General features: G+C 39.0%; 1 protein-coding gene and 1 long non-coding RNA gene across 6 annotated transcripts in view; one reads left to right on the top strand and one right to left on the bottom strand.

Moving 5' to 3' along the window:
- Nucleotides 1–9,028: 9,028 nt before the first annotated feature.
- STAC (SH3 and cysteine rich domain) overlaps nt 9,029–27,903 on the top strand; it is a 71,284-nt gene continuing 52,409 nt past the window's right edge. Inside the window, exon 1 of one of the 2 annotated variants that reach the window (XM_069007655.1) lies at nt 9,029–9,278. In XM_069007655.1, coding sequence (XP_068863756.1) covers nt 9,162–9,278 — 117 coding nt within the window. In that variant the 5' untranslated portion in view covers nt 9,029–9,161. Of the gene's footprint in view, nt 9,279–26,251; nt 26,531–27,903 lie in introns of those variants that run through there. The other variant, XM_069007656.1, reaches the window with a different exon arrangement.
- On the bottom strand, nt 23,286–26,107 carry LOC138106671 (uncharacterized). Of its 4 annotated transcripts, none has more exons than XR_011149058.1 (4): nt 25,985–26,107; nt 25,294–25,420; nt 24,193–24,413; nt 23,286–23,915 (listed from the first exon to the last, which is right to left on the bottom strand). It is a non-coding gene; the product is annotated as an uncharacterized lncRNA (long non-coding RNA). The 4 variants fall into 4 exon arrangements; XR_011149061.1 differs by having other exon boundaries at nt 24,193–24,397; XR_011149060.1 differs by lacking the exon at nt 25,294–25,420.

Raw genomic sequence — 27,903 nt, 5'->3', positions numbered from 1 at the left:
AGGCGACTAATAATAAAAATTAAAACAAAACAAAACAAACAAACAAACAAAAAAATACCAGCCAGAAAAATAGGCCTAAAGTGTTTTGGACCAAAGTGGTGGTAGAATTTTCAGCTGAGTGCTTGATTATGGTCCAGCTTTTTTGGTCTAGGCCACAGGAAGGCAGGTTTCACATCTGTGGCATAAGAGAAAGGTCCATTAAGCATTTTTGAAAAATCCTGGGATGATCTGAGTACATTATTACAGTTCATGGAGAAATGGCTGTTAAGATATGTTCCAAGCTTATAATTCCACTGGGTGCAATGGATTAAAAAAATAGATCACAAAGAATTCAAAACCTTTACCAGCTATCTGCAGCTAAAGCACGTCATCCACATCACTCCGTGTCCTTTGCTTTTCTATGTGGAAGATAAAAACATATTTCCTACACAAAGATCACATAAGAGGGTCAACAAATACAGAGCAGAATTTTTTTTCTAAATCAGATTGTTCTCTACTTTTGATGTATGGAGTCCTCAGTGCAGTGATTCTTTTCCCCCATCTCTCCTGAGCATAACTCCCTATCATTCAACGTCTTCAATACATGAAGCCACTACTGTGATAAGTATGCAGCCTGTGAATGTACGTGGATGGGTGTGTACATATAATTACTGATTAGGTTCCATCTTTTCATTTCAATGTCTTTGCTTAAGCTATCAGGTTTGAAAACAACAGTGGGCTTCTTTCTAAAAAGAAAAATGGTTTTCTACTTCTTCCTCCAGTTTCTAGTAACCAGTGCAGAACAGAATTCTGTTCATCATATCAAACTGAGAGGAGGGGAGCAGCAATGGGAAAATTTTGGTGATAAAATATTTGAACTACGGTCATTTTATTGCACAAGTTAGATTTACAGCGCCACTGGGATTGAGTAAACGCGTATCCACTTTTTAAAATGATTGTTTGTTTTGTGTAAAATTTAAGACCAGACAGATTCCCAAACTATCTACTAGTTGCTGTACAAGCCCAAAATAGAACAATACCTAGCTGGAAGAGCTCGCAATTTACATAAAAATTTTCTGTGTTTGCAGAAGTTCATATCAGAGGGCTGATCACATCACCTCCTCTATATTCCAGTTTGATTGCTAGAACTTTCCTTTTCATATTTTCCTGTGAATCAAACCCTTTTTCTGACAGAAAATATCTTTTCCTGATGTCTCATCTCTTGAATGTTGAATGTGGACTGCAGAGTCAGCTAGATTTCCTTGTGTCTGGCCTTCCAGAGGAATGCCCTAGTTTGAAACAATCCCTTACATTAGGAGATGATGGGTATCCCTTCTGCTATAAAATTCTGCTTTCTTTAGTTGTTGGTCTATTGAGTTTACGAAAGTCCGACAACCTGCACTCAGTTCTGTTAGTTCTGCTTTTGGCCAAATTTCAACCATCCTGATGCTCATTTCTCAGTAATCTTTTCTTTCCTCATGGTCCAGGTAAAGAGGCTAAAAAGACACAGAAGTATTATGGATTAAAAATTAAAACAGAATTTTAAAATTACGGAGATATATTACTTAAATCATCATTCATGTAACTTTAAGTGTCTCAGTTATCTTACCAAAATCATTTTGACCAATTACATGGATAAATCTCCAACTTACTTCAGTACCCTGCTTATTCAAAGTCTGAAATCATGGACCTCAGTTATTAGGCATGTGAATTTTTTAGATACCCCTTTCCATGGAAACAGCAGGAGAGATCCAGCTCTTACTGTGTCTGATGTGCAATGCCATACTGCCTGAAGAATTCAGACAGCTTCTGAGACATCAGAATGACAATTATTGACAGGTTTTACAGCAGGTGGTATGACTAACAAACATAAGGAAACCTTGAGCGAGTCTTTCTTGATTCCAATGAAAAATATAAATAGTTATGAATGAGGAAGGTAAAGACACTCATACTTTGGAAAATTTCCCCCTAATTTTTCTTTTATTTCTCCTCTTTTATGACATTTGCTCTTCTAATATCCTGAATATCTTTGCTAGTAAAATCATTTGCTCTTGCAGCTGAGCTTGACCCCTTTGAATAATAAGAGGCTGTGATATGTAACTCTCAAAAGAAGTGATGGCTCCAGGATGCTCTGTGTCAAGATTTCAAATGGACACCAGTGATCAAATCCTCTCCTATTGCTTTAAACATCAAGATGAAACAACAGTTTGAAATGGAGAACAATAAAAGTAGGTGTTATTTCTATGGAGAAACCAAGTTTTAAAGGTCCTCAACTACAATACTTAGTGGTTTAAATACTACTTGTATTCTTAATACTAAGATCTGATTTTTTCTATGTAAATTGACCTGAATACTATAAAATGGTACATTTCATAGGCTCATGGGATTGTGATAGTCTTCTCTTTATTAAGAAGACAAACTTACCTTTCTATTATCAGTTTTCACTGAGCTCTAAGACTTTTTACTGTTTCAAATAAAACAATACAAATAATTATAGATAACCTCTTGTAGTGTTTTTAAAGTTCATGTTTTGCTCAATTAAGATTTTATTTCCGTTTCTATTTTGAATTGGTAAATATGTGGAGAGCTAAAAACCCAGCTACCATCAATATCTTTCAAATTTTGCATCTTATCAAGAATCATGGAATAAACCAAATATACTTGGTCTGCAAGGTATTCACCTTTTCATCTAATTTATAAGGGACTGAACAATTACTTTCTTGATTCTTGTTTGAGAGCTGTGATAGATCTTTATAGTAAGTTACATAATTGTGGGCAACCCTCATCATACACACTTCTATTCCAGTTGACACATGCACTAATCTGATAGAGTGAAATGTTAATCTTGATAATAATTTCTTCTATTTCTACAAAGCTTTTCATTCTTTAATGTCCAAAGGCATTTGAAAGATTTGCTGTGCACTACTGAGTTCTACAAACCCTGTAGAAAAGCCCCCTGTCCTGACCAAGGTCATCAGCACATTGAGAAATCTTTTTTTCTTCCAAAGCAAAATATGTTAGTGCAGCAGTTGCAGGTTTGCAGTCAACAGTGAGGTTCATTTTGCATTCAGCATGCATGTTTGTGCCTAAATATTACAGCGATAAGCGTGCTCTAACTACCTAAGACAGGAAATACTGTGCATGCACAGCCTGTTAAAAATTGGTGCATACCCGTAAGATATCTAAAGAAAAAAAAAGCAAACTATATAGATGATAGATTAGATATAGATATAGATATAGATGATATAGATGATATAGATGATAGATATAGATATAGATGATATAGATAGATATAGATATAGATATAGATATAGATGATATAGATATAGATATAGATATAGATATAGATATAGATATAGATATAGATATAGATAGATATAGATCCTTGTGTTCACCACCAGTTATGCTGGGAATGTTTGCCAGACCTTATTTGGATTCTATTTACAGTCTAAGCAAAACATTGCTCTCAATGCGTTTTCACTGACATTAGTTAAGAAATAGCTCATGAGGATGGTATTCAATACCAGAGCAAATGGAAAGAACAGGAACCTGAAACAAATCCAGTAAAACTCTGCAAGCTGTAATACCCAGCTCATGCCTGGAAAGGATAACAACCAGACAAAGGAATTTAAGGAGCAATTCAGGTCAAGGAAGGTCTAGGGAAGAAAGAAGTGATTGAAGCCCCCTTCTATTAAAAACCTTTCAGGAAAAAAAAAAAAAAAAAAGCCTGAGATCCGGCATGGTTACCCTGTTGGGGCTTCCTCCCACCACATCCTGGAAAATGCTGAGGATAAAAGAGACATAGACCTGGCTGAGATGGTATGATTTTGTGAGACCATTCTGACTGCTACTGAGAGTCACAAGGAAGAGTCTTAATGACTATCCCAGGAAACAGAAGTGAAGCAGAGTCTAGAAAGAGTAGAGAAGATTATGTTATTTATCATAACCCTATTATCTCCTTAGATTTTTTGTGGCATGGATACCCTGAAAGGGTTTAGTACATGGCTAAAACAGCACTGCATCAACCCATTGAACTAGTTCAGGTCATTCCTGTTATAGTCATATTGGATCAAATCAGTAAATGGCTATTAAAAGGCAGGAATTTCTAGGAGCATCTGTGAGTTGCAGGAAATGTTGCTACTGATTCTTCTTTTTATATCACATTCCTATAAAAAGTGAGAAGGAATCTTATTGCCAGCAGAGATGTAAAATCAGGTCGGGACTGTCGCTGGTTATTTAAAGGTATTGCCATGCTTTTTGTAAGACTGAACATATTACACGCTGTATCTTGGCTAAATTCCATCTTTTATAATTACATCCTCTTCTTCCCTTCTCAAACATTTCTCGCTGTCACAAGAGGATGCAGCATTCTTCATTTTCCTAGTCTAGATGCTGTGTAGCAGTGTTTCAATCTCATCATGACCTCCCTAAAAGATATATTCAAGCTACCCAAGATGCAGCGTGATCTCTGCATTGCTCCCTGTGGCATTGTTGTGGATGGAGGGAGAGAGGGCTTTGAAATTAATACTCAGGCAGAGATTCCGGTTTTTTTCCCGTTTAAGTACAAGCACAAATCTGTTGGTTTGGCTTCCTCCACAGTTACTCATTCGCTACACTCCCTGGAGCAGTGGGAGGCTTAATACTTTACCTCTAAAAAATACTTTGAGATTATTTAGTCAAAATGCAAACCACCAGTGTTCCATTAGTACTGGGAATGCTTTCAGAGCATTGACCAGCTTTTGCTTCCAGCTTGATGAGCTGATGATTGTAGCCCTGGGATGGCATTTAGATAAGCAGAATCCACAGGGATTTGTTAGTATGTTAGCTGCTCAATGAACTGCCAAGACTGTATAGTAAGCACAAGGGGTGTGTGATTATAAACAAAAAAGCCCCAGCCACGTGATACTATTTTATTCTTGTTTTCCCTGTGGGTACAGTGTTTGCTGGAGAGAAGAGCCCGCTAGCCTGTAATTTGGAAACATGAAAGATACTCTGGGCAATGGTCCTTGCAGTCTAGTAGCCAGCTGCGGGTGAAGCAGATATGTGAGAGAAGAGTCCAGTGAAGATATCAAGCAGTACATCTGGCCAAAAGCACCATGCCAAAAGTAAAATTCCCATCACAGATGGCACTAGATGGGTATCCTGTTGCCAGTTTCCACAATGACAAAGTCTATTCGACAAAGAAACAGAATTATTTCTCACCTGGAATGCTCACAAATTGGGCTGAGGGACTTGGGGTGATGCTGATCAAGTTTCACTGCAAGTGCCAGAACTACAACTGGGTTTTTTGTGTCTAATAGATTTCTGTGGCTCTCAGTCTGCATCCTCTTGGAAGTTGGACTCTCAGTGGACTTAATTCTGCTTTCCTTCAAGAGTCTGCTTTAGAGGAATCCAGGCTGCAGCAACCAGACTGATTCCTCATTGCTTTGTGAATTTCTAGAGTGGTACATAGTGATTTAAACCAGAGTCATCTATTAAGCAATATCATCCCTATGTGCTTCCTTAGACCCTCTTTGCTCAGAAGCACGGGATGGTTCATGCACCAAGCTGTGAATGCTGATAATTATATCTCCCTCTTTCTTTTTAACTTATTTTTTCTCTAGTAACATGGGAGTCTAAACAGAAATAAAATATTTGATAAGTACTGATTTCTTATCATTCCTTCAGTGAAATCCAGCACTGTGCATGTATATTTACGGCAGAGAGGTTCTCAAATATTTCAAAGGAATGTCCATACCCAAAAAAGCAAAAAAAAAAAAGGGAAGCAAAATACACAGCATGGGTCAAATCCCATCAGCTTAATCTTGCCACTGTGGAGGTCTCCAGCAGGTAGGACTTGGGGGTACAGCAAGTGTGTATTTATATATTCCTGGAGTCAGGAGCCTCAGGGATGCTCTTACCATGCTGGCTTCAGCCAGATCTTAGGAATAACTGCTGGAGTCCCAGCGTAGAGGGCTATGCCACACCATACCCTGTCACCTTTGTGTGTGGGACCAGAGAATGGGAGTGAAGGAGAGCAGACAAGACACGGCACCCATGCAGCCCAGCATCAGACCACCAGCAGAGGAATGCTTGGCAGGGACTCCAGGCAACGCTCAACAGCCTTTACACAGCGAAACAACTTCAGCTGGGGGCTGAAAATTGGTGCTCATGTTTTATTCATCCAAATTGCTTTTCCCCACTCCAGAAATCTACTCCTCTCTACACTACAGAAGCTGTTCAATTTCCTCTTGTTTAGCACTGTGCTGCAGTGCTCCCATTTCCACTGAGTACCTTCACGTAGAGACTGGTCGGCAGTAATCACAAGTCCAGCTTCTCAGGAGTAAAGTGTGGGTGAGAGATGTAGGTTCGTCTAACTTGGTCAGTCTGTTTTGTTATACTGAATATTAGATTTTCGATAGCCACCTCCTGTGGAAGGAAATAAAAATGTTACAAATCCAGTTTCTTTTCCTTTTTGCTTTTTTGGTAAAATTTTATGTTTGAGTCATCTTTCCCAAGCTAATTGTCAAGAAACTGACAAATCCATCGTGGTTGACAAGTGAGTAATTGGGAGAAGAGAGGGAGTGCAGCAGGTGTTAGTACTAATTTGGTAGAACAATTAGAGTAAAGAGTGGTATGATAGTCACTTACACAGTCATGACGTTACAAGCTCTTCATACAAAATGTGTGCAGGATTTTACAACGCTTAGAGAATTAATCATTAACCGGCCACTCCACAACCATTTCAAAGGTAACCTGCAAGTTCGCTGTGTTTGTGAACCTCTTAATGGGAAAGACCAGATCACAACACTAGTGGGGAACCAGACAAAATTTAGTTTTATGATTCTCACCTGTCAGGTTGCTGGGCACACAGAACAGTCCTCGCAGGGGGCAGATGCCATGCACTGGATATGGCTTGGCTGTTCTAGGCTGGACCATCAGGGAAGGATGCTACTGCCAGAGCTGGAGCACTCAATTGCTGATGCCCTGCCAAAATCTCCATTGACCACAGCTGCCCTAATTCTCCCAAACTGTGGCTCTGAGCAGTCCCTGTTCATTACTAAGAGGATGATTTTACAGCAAAGCCCAACTCTTACTTGTTGAGTGAATGAATGACCTTTGTACCTGGAGAATTCCTCTGGCTCTGAAGGGAGTGGTCTAAGACACTGCTGCATTTTAGAAAGCAAACCCTTGGAAATAAATTCTTCTACTTACCTGCCAAATCTGCCCCTCTGAGCTCTATATTTCCTTGCTTCAATCTCAGTTGTCACTGCCACTGCCTCAAGAGCAAGCAGTATTGTCGTTTAGATCCCTGTAATCGTGTTAGTGACTACAGGCCAAATAATAGGTTCTGCTGGCAGACCCTTAAGACACTCTTTTGTTCTGAAGTAGCTGTACCAATAGCATTGCAGCATTTCATCTTTATTGTCTGCTAAGGATTTTGGTATCTTATATGCTCTGTTTCAAAAACATAAAGATCTTTTCCCCATCTAAGTTCTACTCCTGAAGATTCACTGGGGATTCAAAGAAAAGCTGATTTTTTTTTTTCTGACTTCTGCATAGTTATTAAGAATAGAGAGGCTGCAGGGCAATTTCTGCTCTGGCTTTCATCTGTATAACCCCTACTATCTTGTAAACTTGCTTTCACTTTCACACACTGATTATTTGAGGTGAAGGGGGCCTGCAAGGCAGCTCCAAGTAGCAGTTGTGCTTCTAAGGGATGGGGCCAGAGCAGAATCTGGTGTCCTCTCCCAGAGCTACGAAGTACTAAAGATAATCTCTGACTCAGACTCCAGCAAATCACCTCCAAACACCTGTATAGATCCACTAAGCAACTCTTTTTTTTCCTTCTCACTTTCCAGGAAGTAAGTATTGCTATTAGAAACATGTTTGGGTTGTTTTTTTTTTGTTTTCTTTAAATGAAAGAGTCATCTCCACCAGCCATATGGAGTGGCTCCCGCTCAGCAAAGCACATCTGGTGGGAAGCATATCCATTCAACCTTTCACAGTACAGACCTTAATTCAGCAGGGAAGAGAGCTGACAGGCACCTTTGCAGCAGATTTAAATCAGAGGCAAAACCTCAAGCAATATAAAGCAATCTGAGCCAGACAGCAAAGTCATGCTGACCTTCTGCCGGTAGTACTGCAGACCCAAGCGTGACTTCGGGTTCTGCATCCTCAGGAATGACGGCACTGGGGAAGACACCAAGCTCTTCCCAATGGCTGCCTCTGCTCTGCTGCTGCCTGATGGAGTGTTATCACTATGACAACCTACAGGTATAGGATGTGCACGATAGTGGGAGCTCCGGATGACCCAGATTGCGTGTACATGGCTCAGAGCTGGGCTTCCCTGCCTGGGAGGGAGCAAGGAACACGTGGATCCACAGGTAACTCTCCCCTGACTCTGTCCTATCATTTGCTAGCAAATTTGGGTTGTGGGCAAGGTAGGAGCCTTAGAGACACTGAGTAGCTAGGATTTTAAATAATCTTCTCTGGGACAAAGAACGGGAAGACTCATTTTTCTCCTCTTTCTAGTGCCCTTTTCCTGGGCTTCTTTTTCTTCAGTAAAAGATATGAAAGAATATAAGGGCACCCTTCAACTCTGTCTTCTCCAGCCTGTTAAAAGGTAAAATGCTTCCAAACCTCCTATACACTGCCTGCCTCTGTGTGTGCGTGCATGTGTGTGTGTGTGTGTGTGCATGCGCGCATTACTTTCTTTCACTACTATGACAGCACATGCTTCTCCGAAGCTATTCACAGCATTAGAAATACAACTCCTCCCTCCAGTGCCCCGTGTGTGTGTGTGTGTGTGTGTGTGTGCGTGGCTTGGGCTTGCTGCTTCAGCTCACTCCTCTCAGATTGTGGGGCTGGCGGTCACGACTCTGCTCCACACCTCCAGGCTTCATATGGAGGGGAGGAGTACCGGGGAAAAGCAGGCACACAACTGACCTACAGAACCATCGATAACTTACTCCCTCGCAGCACAATTGCATAGGAAAGGGGAGGGAGGAAGGAGGGGAAGGAGGAGGAGAAGGGGGGGAAAAAAGAAAATCCAGAGAATTCTAGTCTGGCAAATATAGTGAAACCAAGCGGTCGGAGTTCATTTGCTCTAGAAGACCAGAGAAGAAAGAGGACATTAAATGAAAAAAGAAAGAACCATCTGTAGCTTTTTTTCCTGATAGTAGCAGTGTTTTAGAGGTAAAATGATTCCTCCGAGCAGCACGACTGAAGTCAGCGTGGATAGTGTGGAGAAAGAGAATGAAGTGGAGAGCACAGAGCAGCCCCCCTCTCCAGCATCAACTACCAGCCAGGAATCAAAGGTACTTGGAGAACGAGATTTGTTGGGGTTTTTTTTCCGTCTTTCTTTGTTTTGAAAAGAGATGTATTGCTTTGATTTTCATTTGGAGCCCTGTGCCAGGATCAGCAGCAGAGTGCTATGAGCCACCTCTGACTGCGGTGCCTGCTCCGACACTCCTGCTTCTGAATTCTCCCTGTCACCTCAGGAGTCTGCGCTGGGAAAATACCTGCCTTTTGAGATGTTTGGGTTTGTGGATTTTTGCCTGTGTTTTCTCCTCCTCATTACAGTAATGTCCTGGGGTAGTGACAGAGCTCAGGGAGGGGATCACTGTCAATGGATATTGTCAGCTATTTTCACATCAAGTATCACTGAAAGGGTTTGGTTGGAAAAATTGATTTTTCTCAAAGCTTCAGGGAAAATAATTTTGTCTGGGGGCTTGGGGTATTTCACCTGACTTTCCTTCTCTGGCAGACTCATAAGTGAACTTTCACTGTTTAATGAGTCTGTTAAAACAGGAGATAAGTGACAGTTTTATCACAATGAACGTTATGTACACCACCCAGAAAAGGATTTTTGTTTTCACAGCCTTTTTTCTGTTTGTGAGTTTTTCAATGTGGTTCAATTTACCTTACTGAAAATCAACTTTTAGCTCAAATGGCATAGCCTCTGAAATTTTAATTGACTTGCATATGAAAAGTTTTTCAGACTGCCAGGATGTTACTTGGAAGATAGAGAGGTAAAAGGTAAAGCAGTAACCTTACATAATGAAAGTTCTGTGCATTGGATAATGTGCTTTTACTGATCCTCTGTTACTTATGATTGATTCCATGATAGCACCTGACAGATCTTTCTGTGAACTTCATAGTGATGCTGTGTAAACAGGTAAAAATAGGGAGGTCCTTGTCACTAGGGGCTTACAGGTGGGTAAAGCCTCAGGAGGTACTGTGTGAGCAAAACAGCTGCTAGACAGGGAAGGTTTGTGCTGGCCTGAGTTTAAAGGCAGTGCCTTCCTGGCTCTGATATGGAAAGACTGCTACATTATTCTGCAGTTATAGCTCTCCACTTTCTGGAGAGTGAGTTGAAATTATCTGTCTGTGTGGGTAGAGTTTTGACGTGGACTTTGGGATTTTTTATTTTATGCATTTATTTAGATGCTATACTCCAAGGAGGAGAGCTGAGGTATTCCCTGTGTAATACACCCTCTTTAAAAGAAAAGAGCTCTTCCAGCAACAATAGCATACAATATTCACTATACACATTTAGCACTACTGGAGTCTCCCTGATTCATGGAAAATGTAAAGCAAATGGATTATTGGTATAAGCCCAGGCTGTAAAAGGATACGGTACCTAAATCCCACTCCCCTGAGTCAACTTCTCTGGAACTGCTGAACTGTTACACAGCAATGGGAAGCTTTGCCCCTAGTGAGGTCCCAAAAGTAACTGCAGCCTTCACTGCACTGCCAGCACCAGCTGCTCCAGTGTTCTGGGCTGTGCACAGGGCCCGGTGGGCTGTGTGCTCCCCGTGATCCCAGCTATGCTCCTCGCCCAGTGCCAGAATGGTTAAGGAGCTCCATGTGCCGCTTGATAACAATGGTGCTTGAGGGACTTTCCTGCTGGATCACAGAATGCTGTTCCCAAAACAAACTGACTGGCATGGATCCAAAACTGAGAGAAAGTGAAGAGCTGCACAGAGGATTCCTTCTTGCTGTTTGTGCTTCCAAGGATGACAACAGGAATTAGGCACATCTGGCCAGGGAACAAATAGGCTACAAACTAGTTTATAATCAAACATTATCATCATCTATTGTCTTTTGAGCATTTGAAGCAATACACTGGAATAGGCAAAAGTTATGACCATGCAGTTGATGCCATTACTTGGATAGAGATATTCTTAGTAAACAAATAATCTGTGTGTTCACATTTTAGAGTTGCAAATATGATCAGATAGCATGATGTATTGTCATTTCAATAGATAGAGTCAAAAGAGTCTTCTGATCACTGGGGTAATAAGCTTTCATTTTTTGGTCCAAGGAAACAGGAAGATGGAAAAAATTCTGTGATTTCATAAAGATGTTGTGTGTGCTTGGTTTTTTGGTTTTTTATTTTCTCGGATAATTGATATACTTCAAAAACTAGAGACTGACAGAAACATTGGTCAGTGCTTTTATCCTGTGGTGTCCCATGCTGAAGGAGCTAGCCTGTCATTCACAGAAAACTAAGCTTTCTTCAGGTACTCTCTGCTGCTTAGGTTAACAAGTTCATCTGCTGCATTTACTGCAGAACAGTTTGTGCAGGATCTAATTACCCCACAATGACTTTTTTGTGTGGCAAAACACTCCAACCTTGACAATTTTTTTGTGTGGCAAAACACTCCACTTATTATGATTCCAAATATATGAACAGAACCAACACGGATAATAGCAACCTTCAAAATGCATTTGATAGCACTTCAGCAGAAAAGCAATTTTGAAAAAATAACGTAGAACTAATAGCTGCAAGCTTGTTTCCAGTCCAACTGAATCATAGACATGGGTGGCACACAATCCCTTGTCACAATAAAGTCCAGAAATTAGTTTTATCTTGCACCCTCCAGACTGTACTTAGAAGATGCCAGGGAACAGGTACTGCAACTTCTGACTAGCACTGAGTTTGAGAGGCAGAACTTCAGGCTGCTACCAAGCAGCCAAAATTTGGAAGGATGACTCTCATGTGTTAGTCACACACCTCTGTTGCAGGAAAGCAGCTCACTCTTAAACTCATGTAAAAGCCTCCCACCACCTTTTCCTATGGATTAGGAGCATAGTTGCAGGTGAGAACACCCTGGCTGCTGAAAGAGCCATCCTGTGGTACTATGGGTACAACTACTGTGCTAAAAACACTAGAGCCTGAATGGCTAAGAATGTTGCAAAACTAATAATTAATTTATTAAATTAATTTATTGGCTCTTGAAAACATTAATTTCACACCTTAGTATGACTTGAGTGGATACTTAAAAGTTCACTAGGAGAATTACTTCAGGAGCGTACCACAAAAATGCATGTAATTGCTAAATTTATTACATTCATGTGTTTGTGGTTATGGCTCCCACCTGTTTTGGTCCTTTACATCTGGTTTTCAAGAAGGCAGATTACTAGTTTGCCAAAGACTTTTTTAAATTTACAACTCAGCAAGGGAGGAAGTCATCATTTAATGAATCCTGAGGGAAAATTTCTTCCTGGTGGTAGCAATTAAAGACACACTGCACATTTGTTGAATCACTAACTTAGCAATATAAGCAGAAATCTAGTAGCAGCAATCAGAGATCATATTTCTGATGTCTTTTATCTAAATGTACCTTGGAATTTAGTAAAGAAAACTAAAATTTGAAGGAATATGTGTCCAAAGAAAGGTCCTACACGTGGCATGATTTCTTTATGTTTTGGCGTAGCTGGCACATAATTTTAACTTTGTTCTTGTTTTATTTCACTGACATTTGTATATGAAGAGGAAAGAACCCATCTGCTCATTTCTTTAGGTATGAATCAAGTTGTTATCACTCTTCTGTGAGTAATGGCTGGGGTATTCCTGGAAAACAGGGTATATCTTTGAAAATTCCCCTAGCACTTCTACGTTTTAGGGGACACCTGAGCATCTACAATGTCTGAGCTAGTACCACTAGGGTGGATTAGCACTGCTGATCTTCAAGCTGTTAGTTTCATGTCCATATGTTAAATGTCTTTCAGGCTTTCTCATACACCTCAGAAGGGGTATCAAGTCCTGCTTCTACCATTGTAGGCAATCATGTAAAAGTTACTTATTTAAAAATATTGATGGATTTCTGTGAAGACCAAATTTTATTTCCCACAGTTTTGCCATTTCCACCTACTTTATTTAATAAAATACAGCTATAATTGGGTTGTACTGTAGTCACGCATCTTTGGAAGGATTCAAAATTTTCCTCTGAACTGCAAATTCGTGGGTCTAAGAAATCTCTTACACTCAGGTCAGCTAGGTAATTTGAACAGCTAAAAAACTGAAGAAAAAAAGATAAATTGGATCTCCAAATAAATATGGTATCTGGACTATGTATTTCAAAAAATAAATGAGTCAGTCTCAGTCTGACACTTTCACACACTGACCACCTAGTGGGCAATATTCAGGGAAATGCATTGTCTTCAAATTCAGGTATGGCAATTCAGGAGATGCAACACAGTTGTTCCAACATGAGCTAACCTGATAAGCAGTACATAAAATGGAAGTTAAAAAGAATAGGAAGCCAATAAAAGGATTTAGCATTGAAGTTCAAGATGTAGACTTCATTTATAAATATTCCCACATCAATCAAGAAGATTGAACTTACAGACCTGCTGGATCAGTAGAGCAATATTGCTTACATGAGGTTTCAAAACCAGGAGTTAATATTGGATATTGAACAAACATAAACAGCTTGAAACTCTTTGGATTGTGTGGGATTTAAATCACATAGGACTTGTGCTATGCTGTTAAGCAGAGATCTTCCCCACTTAAAGAGTTAATACTTTATGAGGCTCCATAGATGGTTACTCATCAATATTTTAAAAGGGCAGGGAGTATGGTGTGCAGTTAGTGTTTCACTCTCCACACCAGTGATAAATATCCAGCATGTAAACTACTGCTGTAGTCTTCAAAGGAATACCAAACAGCTTAAAAACATCCCGTGAAAGGGGAAGAAAGAACAGTTCTCCTTCTGAGTGTTACTTCCATGCCTCTGTGTAAAATGGTGAGTACATGCTGTGAAGGTAAGACTAAGGGAAAGAAATTAGATTAAGTATTTTTATGTGTTTTGCAACAAATTATATAAAGGAAGGTTTCCTTAAAGCAGGAAAGTAATACTCTAACCTATCAATGTCTCTTCAGCAGACTCATTCTTCTGTTTACACTTATTTTGACTTTTCTTTCTTACTCTCATTCTGATTGAAACTCTCTGGTATTGTTTTTACTTTGATATATATGTCAGATAAATTTCTAGGCACTTTGGGATATCTAAGACAAAATAGAAATGTGATCAGTTCATTCTCTTCTATCCACACTTTCAATGGTGCCAAAATGGAGAAGACATCTATTACCCTTCAACAACTAAAAATTACTTGACTGAAATCTGGTATGGTAAAAAAAAAAAAAAAAAAAAAGGATTTTAAAAGAAGTGCAAATTTTCACTGAAAGAAAACAAGTTGTTTACACAGCTGGAAGAGAGTTCAGTCCACAGTCTCAGTCTCTTATGCTGTATTCTTCTTCATAAAGTAATTCTGTTGAATTCAGCTTTTACCGCTACTTTTAGAAAGCCTTTCCAACACCTGTATGCTCTAATAATGGCATGGGGATGTCCTCTAGCCTTCACCCTCTTGTAATTCCAGTCTATGTTTATTTTTTGCCAGCTTGTGTGGCATTGTAATTTAAATAATATTGCTTTAGCTTAAAGATCTCTTTTCCATTCTTGGTGAAGGTTTCCATCACATAAGAATAGACTTTCATCTCTCTTACCAGCCGTTTATTTTCTATACTAAATAATCTGGACTGACATAAAATAAACTCTCCATTCTTCATCTCATTCTAGTAGCAGAGCTGTGCCCCCATTTTGGTATTGAATAATCTTTCTTGGAAAAGGGTGACTGAATTTGTGCATGGCATTCTCTACGAGAGCTTGTACGGTATCACTAACTCCCAGAAACCTTGCCTCTAATGTTGTGTCTCATAGTCACTCCTTGGTGAACCACAGGTCTCCATTCTATTTTTCTGCAATTTCCAGGACATCCAGGCAGGATACATTTGTCTGTCCTCATCTACAGTGGTTTGAATCAGGTCTCAGGCACAGAAGTTTGGATTTCTGCTGCTGAACTTCATCATATTTCCCTGACCCCATTCCTCAAGATCCAGGCCTCCCCACATGTGACAAATGCCTCCCACCTCACGTTAAAGAAACTTCCCTGTCCAACCATCCAGGAGCCACTCTGGCACAGTCACTCTTGGACCACCCAAGCTGGGACCAAGGCCCCTTCCCAGCTGCACATCCCATACTCATACAGTCACACCAGGTTTCCTTACCCACTTGATCCCAGATTTCCCATAGCACATTCTCAACCATTTCAATCCTTAACACAATTTAATCATGGTACAATAGCAAAATAGCAGCTTGAGGTGGATGCCTCCAAGGAGGGACCCCAAACCAAGGAAACCCTGGGGGTTTATACCTTTACAGGTAAGCGTGGGAGTGTCTCTGAGTGCCACCAGGCTCTGCCGCAGGTCCCCACACCCTTTGTTATGCAAAGGGTCAGCAGTTCACAGTCTTGCCTGGGGTCCTGCCACCCAGAGCTCAGTCTGCAGCTGCACACAGAGCTGTCTGCACTAAATGTATTCCTCAACAATGTCAGAGGGAAATGGCCTTATGACGTGTAATCTTTGCAAAAAATCCAGTAATAAAAGTAGAGAGAGCGATATTGACCCTATGTCAGTGCTGTTCTCTGAAGAACTCCACCAATAACCAACCCTCAACTTCTCCTTTCAACAGTAACCATCTCCCACTGAACTTTCCATAAAACTTATTTACTACTTTCCTTCTTTTCTGTCTTGGCTAACAGATTCCCTTCCAGCAGCATATTCAATAATTTAAACAAAATCCAAGTAGACACAATCTACCTTTGACCTAAAACATTTTCCAGAAAATTGTCTAGAAAATTGTTCATCTTATTCATTACAACTGATCTAGGAGGATTTATCTTTTTTTTATTGTTTCATTTTGATTTGGTTTTGTCAAATTCTCTTGAGGTCAGATCTACAAATCTGTATTTGCTGGGATCACATTTTCTGCCTCTTGACAGAGACCTCCATTTCACTTTACATCATTTCTGTCTTGATAAAGCTTGTTAAGGACACTTGTTTCTAGACTTTCAAAGTAAAATTTTATAACAGAGTTTAACTAGTTTCTTTTCTCCCTTTCACCTCAACAGACACATTAAACTGCTTTTTTAATGTCATGCCATAAATTTCTGTAATCTCTTTCCTATTATTCCTTTTGTTTTTCCCCAGGATCATGGTTCTGAGAAGAAGGTAAGCTGAAGTGTTTGCTGAAGTTCCAAACCAGTCTTTTACCCTGTCTTTACTGTACCACAGCCTTTTTCTTCTTTTTCATTCTGTAGCCCAAATCTGTTCATTGACATTTCCTTAAATATATTTTCAAAGAACTCACTCAGCTTTTCTTGACAATTAATATCATTTGACCTAAGGAACTGTGCTTGAAACATCCAGGGTTTTTTTCCATACCATTTGTTTTACTATTTTCTTTCTCTTGTTCCCCTCCCCACCATTCTTTGCAGACTCTTTTCTTAGTCCAGATTTCCTTTTTGAGGTAACTATTTTCATGCAGTTTTCCAAGAGCACCCATTCACAGAGCCTTTTTATTTATCTTCATTTCATAGCATTAGTATTAGTATTACAGCTTTGAAGAAATTCTATGTCCCTTACACATCCAAGAACATTCAAGACAGCTCTGCTGCTTTCCAGACCACTGCTGAGACATTCATACCTTCCTACTGATACTAGTTCAGGTCCTTCTGTGCCATGCTCCAAAGAGTGATGGAGTCTAAAATATACCTCTAGGTATCTGAGAGTGCTGAAGGCTTGAAATTTCTACAAGGGAATGGAGAACATCAATTTTGGATTTTTGAAATCCAAAACCTGGCTTAAGGTTCATTTTTCCCATGCACTGTATTTAATTTAAATGTAAGTAAATCATAACCACTTGTTAGAAAACTGTAATTCTTTGTATGACAAGCATTTTGCCTATTGCCTAGGAGCCACTGCTGTATACTCCTGATGGGTAGAAGTTTGCATATTTGATAAATTTATACTCATGTTTGTCAGACAGAGGACTAGGCTTTCCGATGTGAGCATGAGTTGAATATTCTTAACACAGTACTCAGTCCTGCACAACTTCCAGTTGCATAGGCAAGCAGTCATTCAGTCATTCAGTGTTAAATGAGCACTTCCAAGGCAAGTGCTGCAGCTTAAGCAAACTTTGCACGTTCGTTAGCAAGGAGGACCAGCTGTGAAAATGAAAAATCTATGTGTGAGTGACTGACTTGACTTTGTTTTCCTTTGACATACACCTCAGTTGGAGGAAACTCCCTTTAATTCAGTAGACCTATTGATAGAGTAAATGCTCCTTGTCAGGGAATTTAACTTAGGAATCCTGTAAAACGTATTTACAATGGATGTCTGAAAAAGAGATTTCTTGAGTCTCTGACATCAGCAGTTAAATACGACAAATGGCTTGCACATCTTCTTATTTATTAAAATGAAACGAGTTTCATGTCTGTAGTCTCACATAAACATGCTAGAGGCTCATGGAATATTTCTCCCTGACAGGTCAGCATTTCTTAGCTGACCTGTTTCTAGGTGATGAGAGTAGTTTGCTAAGTACTGTCAAATGGAAGCGTTACTGTTTGGGGGCTGCAGTTGTGTTAAAAATACCATAGCATGAATAATTGTGAGAGAGAGGTATTTCCCAGCACAGGAGTCTGAAAGTTCAATATGGAACTGCAATCCTTTAGGCAAGTAACAGCAACAACTTTAATGCCTTTCTTTTCTGTATACATAATATGCTCCATCTCTGAGTGCCATTTAAAAGCTTTATTAAAATGCCACACATGCACTGCTTTATTAATAAAGATCATTTTAGCAGTCTAGTATTCTGAATAGAAAAGGAAAATGAAGCTGACCTATAGTAACTGATGATTAGGCTTAACGAAGAAAGTAGCAAGATATTATAAACTTGTATTCACAAAGCTATTAAAATCTGCGTTTAGAGTATTTTTTTTCACTTATTCATCAGAGTAAGACAAAGAAATGTATGCTTTGGAAGCACGGCTACAGGTGAGAGGGCAAAGTCAACCTGACAGATTATTGTAGCAAATACTGTTAAATAAGATCTTACAGACAGATGCCATTACCTCAGTATTTGACTTCTTTTTTTTTTTTTTTTTTTTTTTCAAAAATTGCTCATTCTTAGTGAAGGGAGGCATCAGCTTTTGTCAACCAAGGGTCAGATTTCTGGCATGATGTAAAAAAGTCACCTTCTAAAATGTCACTTATATAGGTGCACTATTCATCATTGATTTAACAGTGTTTTCCCTGCCAGTTTAAATGCTGTGGTTCCCAAAATCAAACTATTTTGAGATTGAAATGAGAGTCTAAAAGCCCTGACCCAGCCTCTATTGCCTTTGTGCATACAAAGGGTGAGAAATGGCCTTGGACTGGGTATCTCCATGATCACAAGTAATAAACCTTCCAGGCAAAATTCAGCATGGTAAACTTCTGTGCAATTAAATTGAGAATCCAGTTGTTCAGATGTTTCAGCCTCATATGCATTTTTAAAATGCATCTGCTCTTATCAGCTAGTATCAGTCAACTCAAGGACCCAGCATATACCATTTTTGTTGTGCCTCTTAGTGTACTTATTTATATTATTTGTAAGTGTTATTAGATAATTTCTCACTTATGTTCACACATCCTCTTTTAATTTAAATTATCTAATTAAGGAATAATTTACAAATAAACGTAAGGTAACTTATTTGCCAGACATTTCTGGTAAGGAGCATTCCAGTGAAATGCATGCTTGTTGATTGCTTTAAATAAAAGCACTTAGTGTTTATTTGTCAATGTCAAAACATCAGGTCTTGAGGAATTGTTCAGTTTCTTGATTGTGTAAATTTTTGCTTGGGAGGTTTCCCTGACTGCAGGTTAAATTTCCAGAGAAAAGAAGAGAAAAAAAATTGCATCCTAGGTTATATTGTACAGCCTCACCTGTTATTAGAGACCAGCTATAGACAGGTAAGTTAGTAGTTAAGTTCCCCTATGTTATAAATGGAACACAGACCAAAACTGTTTTATCAAAGGTGATTTAGAGGAAAAGCCTGCTTTGTGTGATCTAAATTAGCCTCTCTGAGCAGAATTCTTTTTCCATTGACCATAGCAGGCAGCTACAGCTGAGTTAAAAGCTCAGATTTAAGTGAAGTGAACACCACTGAGATTCTGTCAGAGCGAGGTCTTGAACCTTGCCTACAAAGACTGGTCAGCTGTCTGTTCCCCTGCATGGCTAGTCTGTCTGTCTTTTCCCTCTCTGGCCCACAGCTATCTCAAAGACATTCTGAAAAGCTGCAGTTGTTTTTTATGCATACGTGGAACAAAATCATTCAAACTTTGAATATTTCTGCTAAGCAGAACTGCTGTTTTCCAGCCGGTCCTGTAATAGAAAGCTACTCACCTATGACAAAAAGAGAGAAAAGTGTGAGCCTATCCAGGCTTCAGAATGTGAAGTGCTGCTGTTAAACTGTAGCCACGAGATGAATCATGTACCAGTTTCGTGAAGTATGGGCACGCAGGAGTCTTTGGCAGGTTCACAGCAGTTAGATCTACCTCCTGTAGTTAGTTGTAATGATAAATGGATTTCATCCTCCTGACCGTTACACATCCAGGCAAACAGTTACCTTTTTTGCTACCTCACCCACTCACTCTCTGCCCTTCTTTCTTCCCTCTCTGTTCCTATTCTCACACAAATGCTGATGAGCTGACAAACCATGATGAGGCTCTCTGATACAATGAGTCTTTACAGGAAAAACTTCCATATTTCCAAGCTTAGCCAAGTTTAGAGATTTCTGTTAAGAAAATGGATGGTGGTTCTTCTGTTAAGGAAAAGGCCTTTTTATAAACATTGTGTGGATGCAGACACTCATGCCATAAGTATACTTGGAAAAAAAGCAAACCCACACTGTACTTTCCCTTTCACCTCTACTTAAGCTGTACTTGCATTATTCAGTTGCATTTAATTTCCTCACATTTTCTGGTTTTACGTGGTCTGTTCCTTGTGTGTGGATGCCTATTTATCTCTTGATGTAACCTCATCGTGCCTTTGTATGTAGATGCAGGAAACTATACACAAATTTAAAATGTGGACAATGAGGTAATACAAAACATTCCTTAAGGAGAAGAAATAAAGCCCTCTTCCTAGTTTCTCCAGCTTGTCCCCTCCTTTCTGGGTAGGTAGCTGGGGACCAATGCAACTCAGAAGATCCCTTTTCAAGTGCAGTGCTGGTGAAGGGCTTTTGAGCTCCTGCCTACCCCAGAAGCTTAGGCTCCCACAGACTTCCCCAGGCTGCAAGTCTGCCCTTCAACAACACTGGCTTTTTTAACAGTTCCTGCCTGGCATCCAAGAAAAATGCTCTGGACATCTTCCTTAGATATTATCAAAGCTAACATGAATCTCAACAGCTGTAATAGACCTACCTGAGTCCTGGTAGAATGTAAACAAATTGAAAGCATTTCATAAAGGTCCAAAAAAGTGACAGTCAAACCTTAAACGAAAAATCTTAATAGAGTGATTTTCCTTTGAGGATAATGCAACTATGACTAGATGCTGGCCAGAAGTAGCCACTCAGTCTGCTCAAAGAAGCATCAGTTCTTTTTTAAACAAGATGAGAAAGCTAGCCTATTTTTTTTCTGGCATTGTAGGGAACACACTGTAATAAATACAATATTCCTGAAGTAGCAATAGAGGTAATGTCATTTCATCTTTACTACCAGCTACTGAATTCCAGAAAAAAAAAAAAAAAATCTCCTTTCCATGAGTTAATATCCCTCCAGTACAGTCACACTCATAGCCTCTGCTGCATAGATTAAAAAAAAAAAAAAAAAAAAAAAAAACCAAACAAAAAACTAATGGGAGAAAAATGATATAAATCTCAGAATTTAGCAATACATTTGATCTTTAGTTCAGCAGTAGGCAGTAACTGTATTTCTGCTGTAATATTTCACATGCCTTATAAGTCAGTGTTACTCAGCTAACATCAAGAATTTTACCTACTCTGACTGTAGAATAAATGAGACAAAGCTAAACTCTTCATGGAAATCCCCCCTCTTTTGCAGGATTCATATTCACATTCTTTAAAATTCTCTTTTAACTTGACTTTCCTTTCTTCTTCCTTCTATGTCCCTGCTTTCCTCCCTGCCTGAATCCCTCCTGCAGCCCCATGCAATATGCTGTTCCTGTTAAAGTCACTGATACTATTTTTGTCAGACAAGGCTTCACAGTTTTACTGGTCCAAGATCCCTGACTTTCCTATCAAAGCAGTAACTCCTAATACATTAAATAACTGATAATTTATGTCAATGACAACAGCTCTTTTCTCTTGCAACACCAAAATTATGAAGCTCCATTTATTAGGTGAGCACAACATCATGACAGTATTACAAGCTTTTTTTCAAAAACATTATTACTATTATTAGGTGTTTGTGTGCAGGATGTCATTAGCAACAGTTTGACTTTAGAAAATTTTGATGTACTTAAAAAAGATTCTTAACATTCAGAAAAAAATGTTCTTCAGAAAGAAGAACTTATAGTCTTAAATTCTCTTTTTTCGTATGGCATTCTGTATGCAACTATCTTTTTACACAAAACCAGCTATCTCAGTATGAAACCACATTTTTACAGTTCAGTCAATCTTGAAATTTTGATAGAGGTAATTTGAGAAGGAAAGTTGTGCAGCTGGTGAGGATAAAAATAAAATGTTTTTGTTTTGCAGGGTTGATCTTGAAACAGTAGCTGGCTAAAGATATGTTCAGCAGCTTGGAGGTTTAGGAAAAAATATAAAAGAAATGGATTAGCCTGAGGCAAAAGGAGTCAAAAACAGATCATAAATCTCATACTTAACAACTCCTGCTAACATCTCCAAACATACATATTTACATTGTCAACTTCTTGAAGCAGTGTTTAGGCCTTCAAATATCTCCCTAAAGTGCCAAGTAACTGTGTGTCATCTGTATGACAATATCATCATCAAGTTAAACAGATTTTCCATGTGGAGAATGGGCCTATTCTTTATGTAGGACATTGAATGCAGTTTTTGCTGGGCATGACTAAAAAGTAATAACAAAAAGACAAAAGACAGAGTGAGACGGAAACTTTCTGTAGCAGTGACAGATTCCTTGGAAACTGGTACTACAAGCACAATTTTCCCAAAAGTTTTTGGAAATGCTTTTTGAAAATTAGAGAGCTGCTAGAGTAGATTTGTTTAAAGGGATAAATGCATGCTGTAAATTGCACTTTGAGAAGAGCTATAATGGAAAATGTACCAGATCTGGACCAGATCTGAAAATAAACAATCTTTGTCATGATGGACATTAAGATAACTGGCTGCAGAACAAATGACTAGGAAAATGTTATCAAGGTAGAAAAAAACTTTTAATTGAAACAGCATTTCTTATGTATGAGGTAGCTGCCATAGAACTTTAGAATTGAAAATACAAGATGAAGGAAACCCTGTGGGTACCCAGGAAAAGCATAGAGAAGCCCAGAGGGATTAACTAGCTTTGCTCCTCCTATGCTATCAGCTCTGCCCCCAGATCCAGGACTTCATGCCAGCATGGTGTCAGGGCAGCAATGTGCACCAGGACCATGGATCCTGTTAGACTTGTGGCATCTAAACCAGCATTGCCAGGGTGGCCAAGCGTCCTGGCCTTCTGAGTGGCTGGCAAGAAGCAGCGTTCACATGATGAGACATGCAAGTGTTCAGGAGGGATAAAAGGAAGATGGAAGGCAGCAAATTTGCTACCAGGTTGCAAAAGTATACACAAGAAGAGGAAGGGAACTATGAAAAAGAAAAATTGGAAGGGAACCAACAAATACTGCTAATATTCTGTGTATAAGTTCCTATGCCATATCTCACTGAGAAGGGCTTGAAATGGAAACATGGAAACAAGTTATAGGATTTGGATCTGAATCTCTGTTTGTGAACAGGCAGCAAAGAAGGGAGTGAGAAACCTGTGGGATCAAGTAAGACAAAATATCTGCTTGTAGGCTTCTTTTAAGCCAATAGGCCATACAGCACCCAAGTTCTGGCCCTGTGTTCTTTCTTTGACTGAAAACCAAAGTAATATAATCTCAAAGTTAAAGCACAGTAGCTAAGCAAGAATTGGACAGAATTTATTCACACAAAGTATGTATTGATACAAGTGTCTAGGAAAGACAGAAGAAGCAGAAGTGTAATGTCTCCTGGATCTATCTATATTTGGTTGTGGAGCAGCAGAGGACAAAGGTCGTTTAAGAAAAAGAGGAGGGAATTTAAAAGTCAGATAAAGTCAGCCAGGTAATAGAATGTCAAATGGGGCCAGGTGTTTTTTCATGCTGCATGAAGAAATCCTTTAATGCACAGAGTAAAACATAAAAAGAAAAGTTTTATTTCAAAATATACAAACAAAACGACCCCTCCAACTCTGAGCTGTTACTCAGGATACATGCTCACTGAAGTCAGTGGGAGTTAGCAGTAAGCAAAGACCTTAGGATTTGGACCAGTGACAATAACTTTTTTGTAGAGCTGAGTACTTACATGTTTTCGTTGCAAAGCAATTTTAACAGTGTAAGTTCTGAGTCCCAGAAGTAAGAGTGGAAACACTGACAGAATATTAACTATAACAACTCCCAGCAGATCTCAGACTTCCTTTTTGTTTTAAGACGACACAAATGTGATAATTCAGTATGTGGGTTGTGGTGTTCATGTTAATTTGCCCTCAGTTAGTATCAGCCTCTCTGCCAGATGTATTTCCGTATTTGCTTCAAGATATATACTACCATTTAAAGTATTATGAAACAGCTCTGTTAACAAAAATAAAAGGAAAAAAAATAAAATTGATACAATATATTAGGGGAAACTACTGCTGTAGGTAGCCCAGCATTTTTTTAGCAGAACACTGTTGTGGTTTGGTTTTTTTTTTAGAGGTCCAAGGGTGTCATACTGAGGCACAAGATCGATAGGGGAGATGCACATTTCATAGAGGTACAGACATGAGATACAGTCAAGGATGATTAATTTTACATTCACAATCACATTTGCTCCAGATTATTCATGAGAAGGAAAAGAAGAAAAACTCACATCCTGTTATTGTCAATCTTGAAGACTCTCAGCAGGTAGTTACCAGAGTAGCTTCTTTCACCTCAGCAGGGCTGCCTGGATTTACATCACTCTGAAACCCAGCCTTTTAATCTCCAAATTTCATTGTGCCACTTCCACCTCAGCAAAGATTAGTAAATGACTGAATCAGGAGTTACCAAAGGGGAATCAGTGTTCCATTTAGAACCTGAAATGGAAAAGAGCTGTCCAAAAAGAGATGCAAAATATGAGATTCCCAGAAGGGACCTCAGAGATAACAGTCAAAATGCCTTCTACACCAAGGGGCAAGACATAACAACATCCTGATAGAGGCAAAGTATGGAGATGACTGGCTGCTTAGCAACCAGGTGCCTGAGGTGAACCCCAAAGTATAAAACAAGATGTTGTAAACACCTACCTGTCTTGAAATTGAAAGTACAGGCTGATTTTTAAAAAAAATGAAAGGACTATTCCTAACCATACCTTTTGGTTTCAGGAGGAAAACTTGGAGACAGTTCAATTGTCAGACCACAAAAGGGAGACAGGACTTACACAGAGGTCTGCACCAGACACCTTTTGTAACCTGAATTATAAAGGATGTCCTGCAGCTGGTGCCACCCATGTGGGAACAGTTATTTAGCAGCAGGGAGAATAGAATCCTGGATATAGGTACAGGATTTGTAGTCTTTGCCTCTGCTCCCGAGAGAAGCAGCCTGTCTTTTGTTAGGTGAGGCAGCAGAGGAGATCAAAGAGACAAAATATTTTGCAACACTGATATTTGAAAATGACTGGAGTGTGCCTTAGTTTGATTTGCAAAGTGTTCTGATTTATGCACATGTTGACAAAGGAGGGAGAATTGATGATCATTGAGCTCAACACAATGAACCCAGTAGATCTTACTTTGGGACTGTTAATCTGATTTTCGTCAATTGGATTACAAATTTAGGAAAGCTACAGTACAGATTCTCTGAAAGATATTGTGACTTGTTATCTTGAAATACTGCAAATTTGAGAAAGATTCTCTCTTAGAAGCAGGCTGGAGGCACACCGTGGTTGAGTGATATTATAAGGATTTTCTGCACAAAAAATAAACTTGAATCAAACCTGTTAGGAAGTTTGAAGAAATACTGAGATCTCATGAAGATAATGTAGCATGCACTTTTTTCTTTCTAGATTACTCTTTCTAACAAAGCTTGATGAAAAGAAATCAAAGGAATACATCAAAATAGAGCTGTTCAAAAACACAGAAGCAAAAATAGTGTTAGATATAAAATTTGAGAGTTTGGGTGTGGATTTTACTCAGTTTTTGATTAAAAAAGCCTTATATTTTTCTTCATTTGCATTCATACAGGTATTTATTTTGCATATGTTTCCTTCTTTTTATAAGATATTTTAAACTGTTTAAATGACTGTTAGTCTTTTGAAGTTACTGTGAAAATATAATTTAGCAGGGAAGGAAACATGAGCACAGGGTAAGTTACAATTTCCTAAAATCTAATAGAGTGTCTTCTCTTTTTATGCCTTAGGACTAAGTAGACAGTTTTGACCATAATAGAGAGAGAAAAGGATTTCCCTGAGATGTGATGGCAATTGATACACTTAATAAATTTTGTTTCCTCAAAATTATCACTCCCTGTACTGTATTACTTTATTCTGTCATATCTGATGCTGAATTTCGAAGATATATAAAGAGACTTTTCATATTTTCAGGCCTTAGAACTTTGTGTACTTTATTTCACGTTTGTCTCACATATTTGCCAATCCTGGTTCCTTTCAGTGTTAGAAGATGACTCACCTTAGGATAAGTTCAAACCAACTGCAGGATAAATTGTTGAGAACCATGTGCATTTTTAGCTTGGCTTAAACCAAACCAGAGTCATAGAGAGTGAACAGCTCTGCTAAGCAGTTTGGCTGCAGGCTGACCTCTTGACAATTCAGAGGTCGCTAACTAGAGATGCAAACACACAGGTGGCAAGGATGTAGTGCATCAGGAGAGGGCTGAGGACATGGGATTCACAGAGACATTTGTGGGAGCAGTGACACCTGGGCATCCCTTCAGATTTCATGCTTTCAGACCCTGAGGCTCTTTCAAGGATTTTTGCTGCTACACTCTCTCATGTCAATCAGAGCATTTCATTGTAGTTTAGGACTCTGTGTGTGAAGCAAAATCACAGAAAGAGCCTTGCCTGGAAAGGATTATATCCTAAATAGGCCTGAGAATCCCTGAGTGGATTTAAAAAGTAATATAAGACAGGGAGGAGAATCTGAGGACGATGATCAGAGCTGCAAGAGCCAAACAGAGTAGTTGTAGGTACCCAATGAATCACTAATAATATTATTGGTAAGTATTATGGAAAATGTCTCCTCTTTGACTATTTCAGTACAATATTCAACCAGAAACTTTGAATTATTTGCTTTTTACAACAATAAAAAACAAATTTGTTCTAACGCCAGCTATACAATCTGTTTGGGAAAATACACAAACATAATACGTAGCAGATTCTGCAATAATGGACACTCCCTCTTTGTCTGTAGTGGATTAAAAGGATACAGCTTCCAAGAGAGCTGACTAGAGCAAACACAACTGCATGATAGGGCCAGATTCTCAGACTGTATAAATCATCTGCAATTGAAGTCAGTTTAGCTAATTGTACTAGCAGAGTATTCTGACTATTTATTATTTAGAAAGAAGATGGTAGAAAAGAAATCAGTTTTGCTTACAAGTTTTATCATGGGTGCTTTGCCAATAAACAATACAACCCCTTAAGAATTAGAAAGATCCTTTATCTTGTTAATAAGACATGGTACTCCTCTCATCAACAGGCAAACACATATATTGTTTATGAAATTGCATACTGCCTTTAGGCATGTTATAATCTTATTTTTGCTCATTAAAATGCCAAGGCAGACCATTTTCAACTCAAGTAAAAAACCCACTCTTGTCTGTCCTCAAAATTCACTTGCTTTTGTATCTCTCAGTTTTAAGAAGAAAATCATTAGCCTTCATGCTCACAAAAAGTAAGCACTCCTATTTGAGCTGGTTCCCTGTTGGCTCTGGACCAGCACAGCTAGCTGGAGCCCAGAAATGCCGCCAGGGTATCTTACACCCTGGTAACATCCAGTCCTTCAACAATGCTAGTAAACAACTGAAGTATGTTCTGAGAGTTGTTAATACAAATTGAATGTTCTTTGACCCAGAAAATGGACTGTACTCAGTAGAGGAGATGCCATTCATCAAGGCTTTGTTCTCTCCCTTATTTGAAATGCTTTTGGTCTGAGTCCCTTTTGGTAATATCCCCTGTACCTGACATTTTCTCTAGCAAATCTACACATCATCTGAGCCAGGTGTGTTGAAGTCCTTCTTTTACAGAAATGTTAAGAGTCAAATAATTTGGAAATTTGCTCTAAGAAACTTCGAGGAAAAAGAAATGGTTCCTTACAGAAGGTGGATGTTTATCTCACAGCAGAGTGAAATCTGTTGACAGAGCATTTTTAGTCTGCACACTAAACAAAATAGCTACATTTTATAAGGCTTGCAGGATTCAAACTGGCTTGATGGCTCATTCCAACTCTGTTAATACCCTGTATTACTTGTAGTAGATCTAATAATATTGTTAACACCAGTGTAAAGAAAGGGATAGAGAACAGCAAGCAATAGTTTGTTTATTGCTAGCACAGTAACAATATAGCAAACAACTGATGCCTGAAAATGAG

The sequence above is a fragment of the Aphelocoma coerulescens genome, chromosome 2, assembly GCF_041296385.1.
Source record: "Aphelocoma coerulescens isolate FSJ_1873_10779 chromosome 2, UR_Acoe_1.0, whole genome shotgun sequence".
Taxonomy (NCBI): Eukaryota; Metazoa; Chordata; class Aves; order Passeriformes; family Corvidae; genus Aphelocoma; species Aphelocoma coerulescens.
Note: the sequence above shows the minus strand (reverse complement) of the source record. Positions and strands in the feature narration are given on the sequence as shown.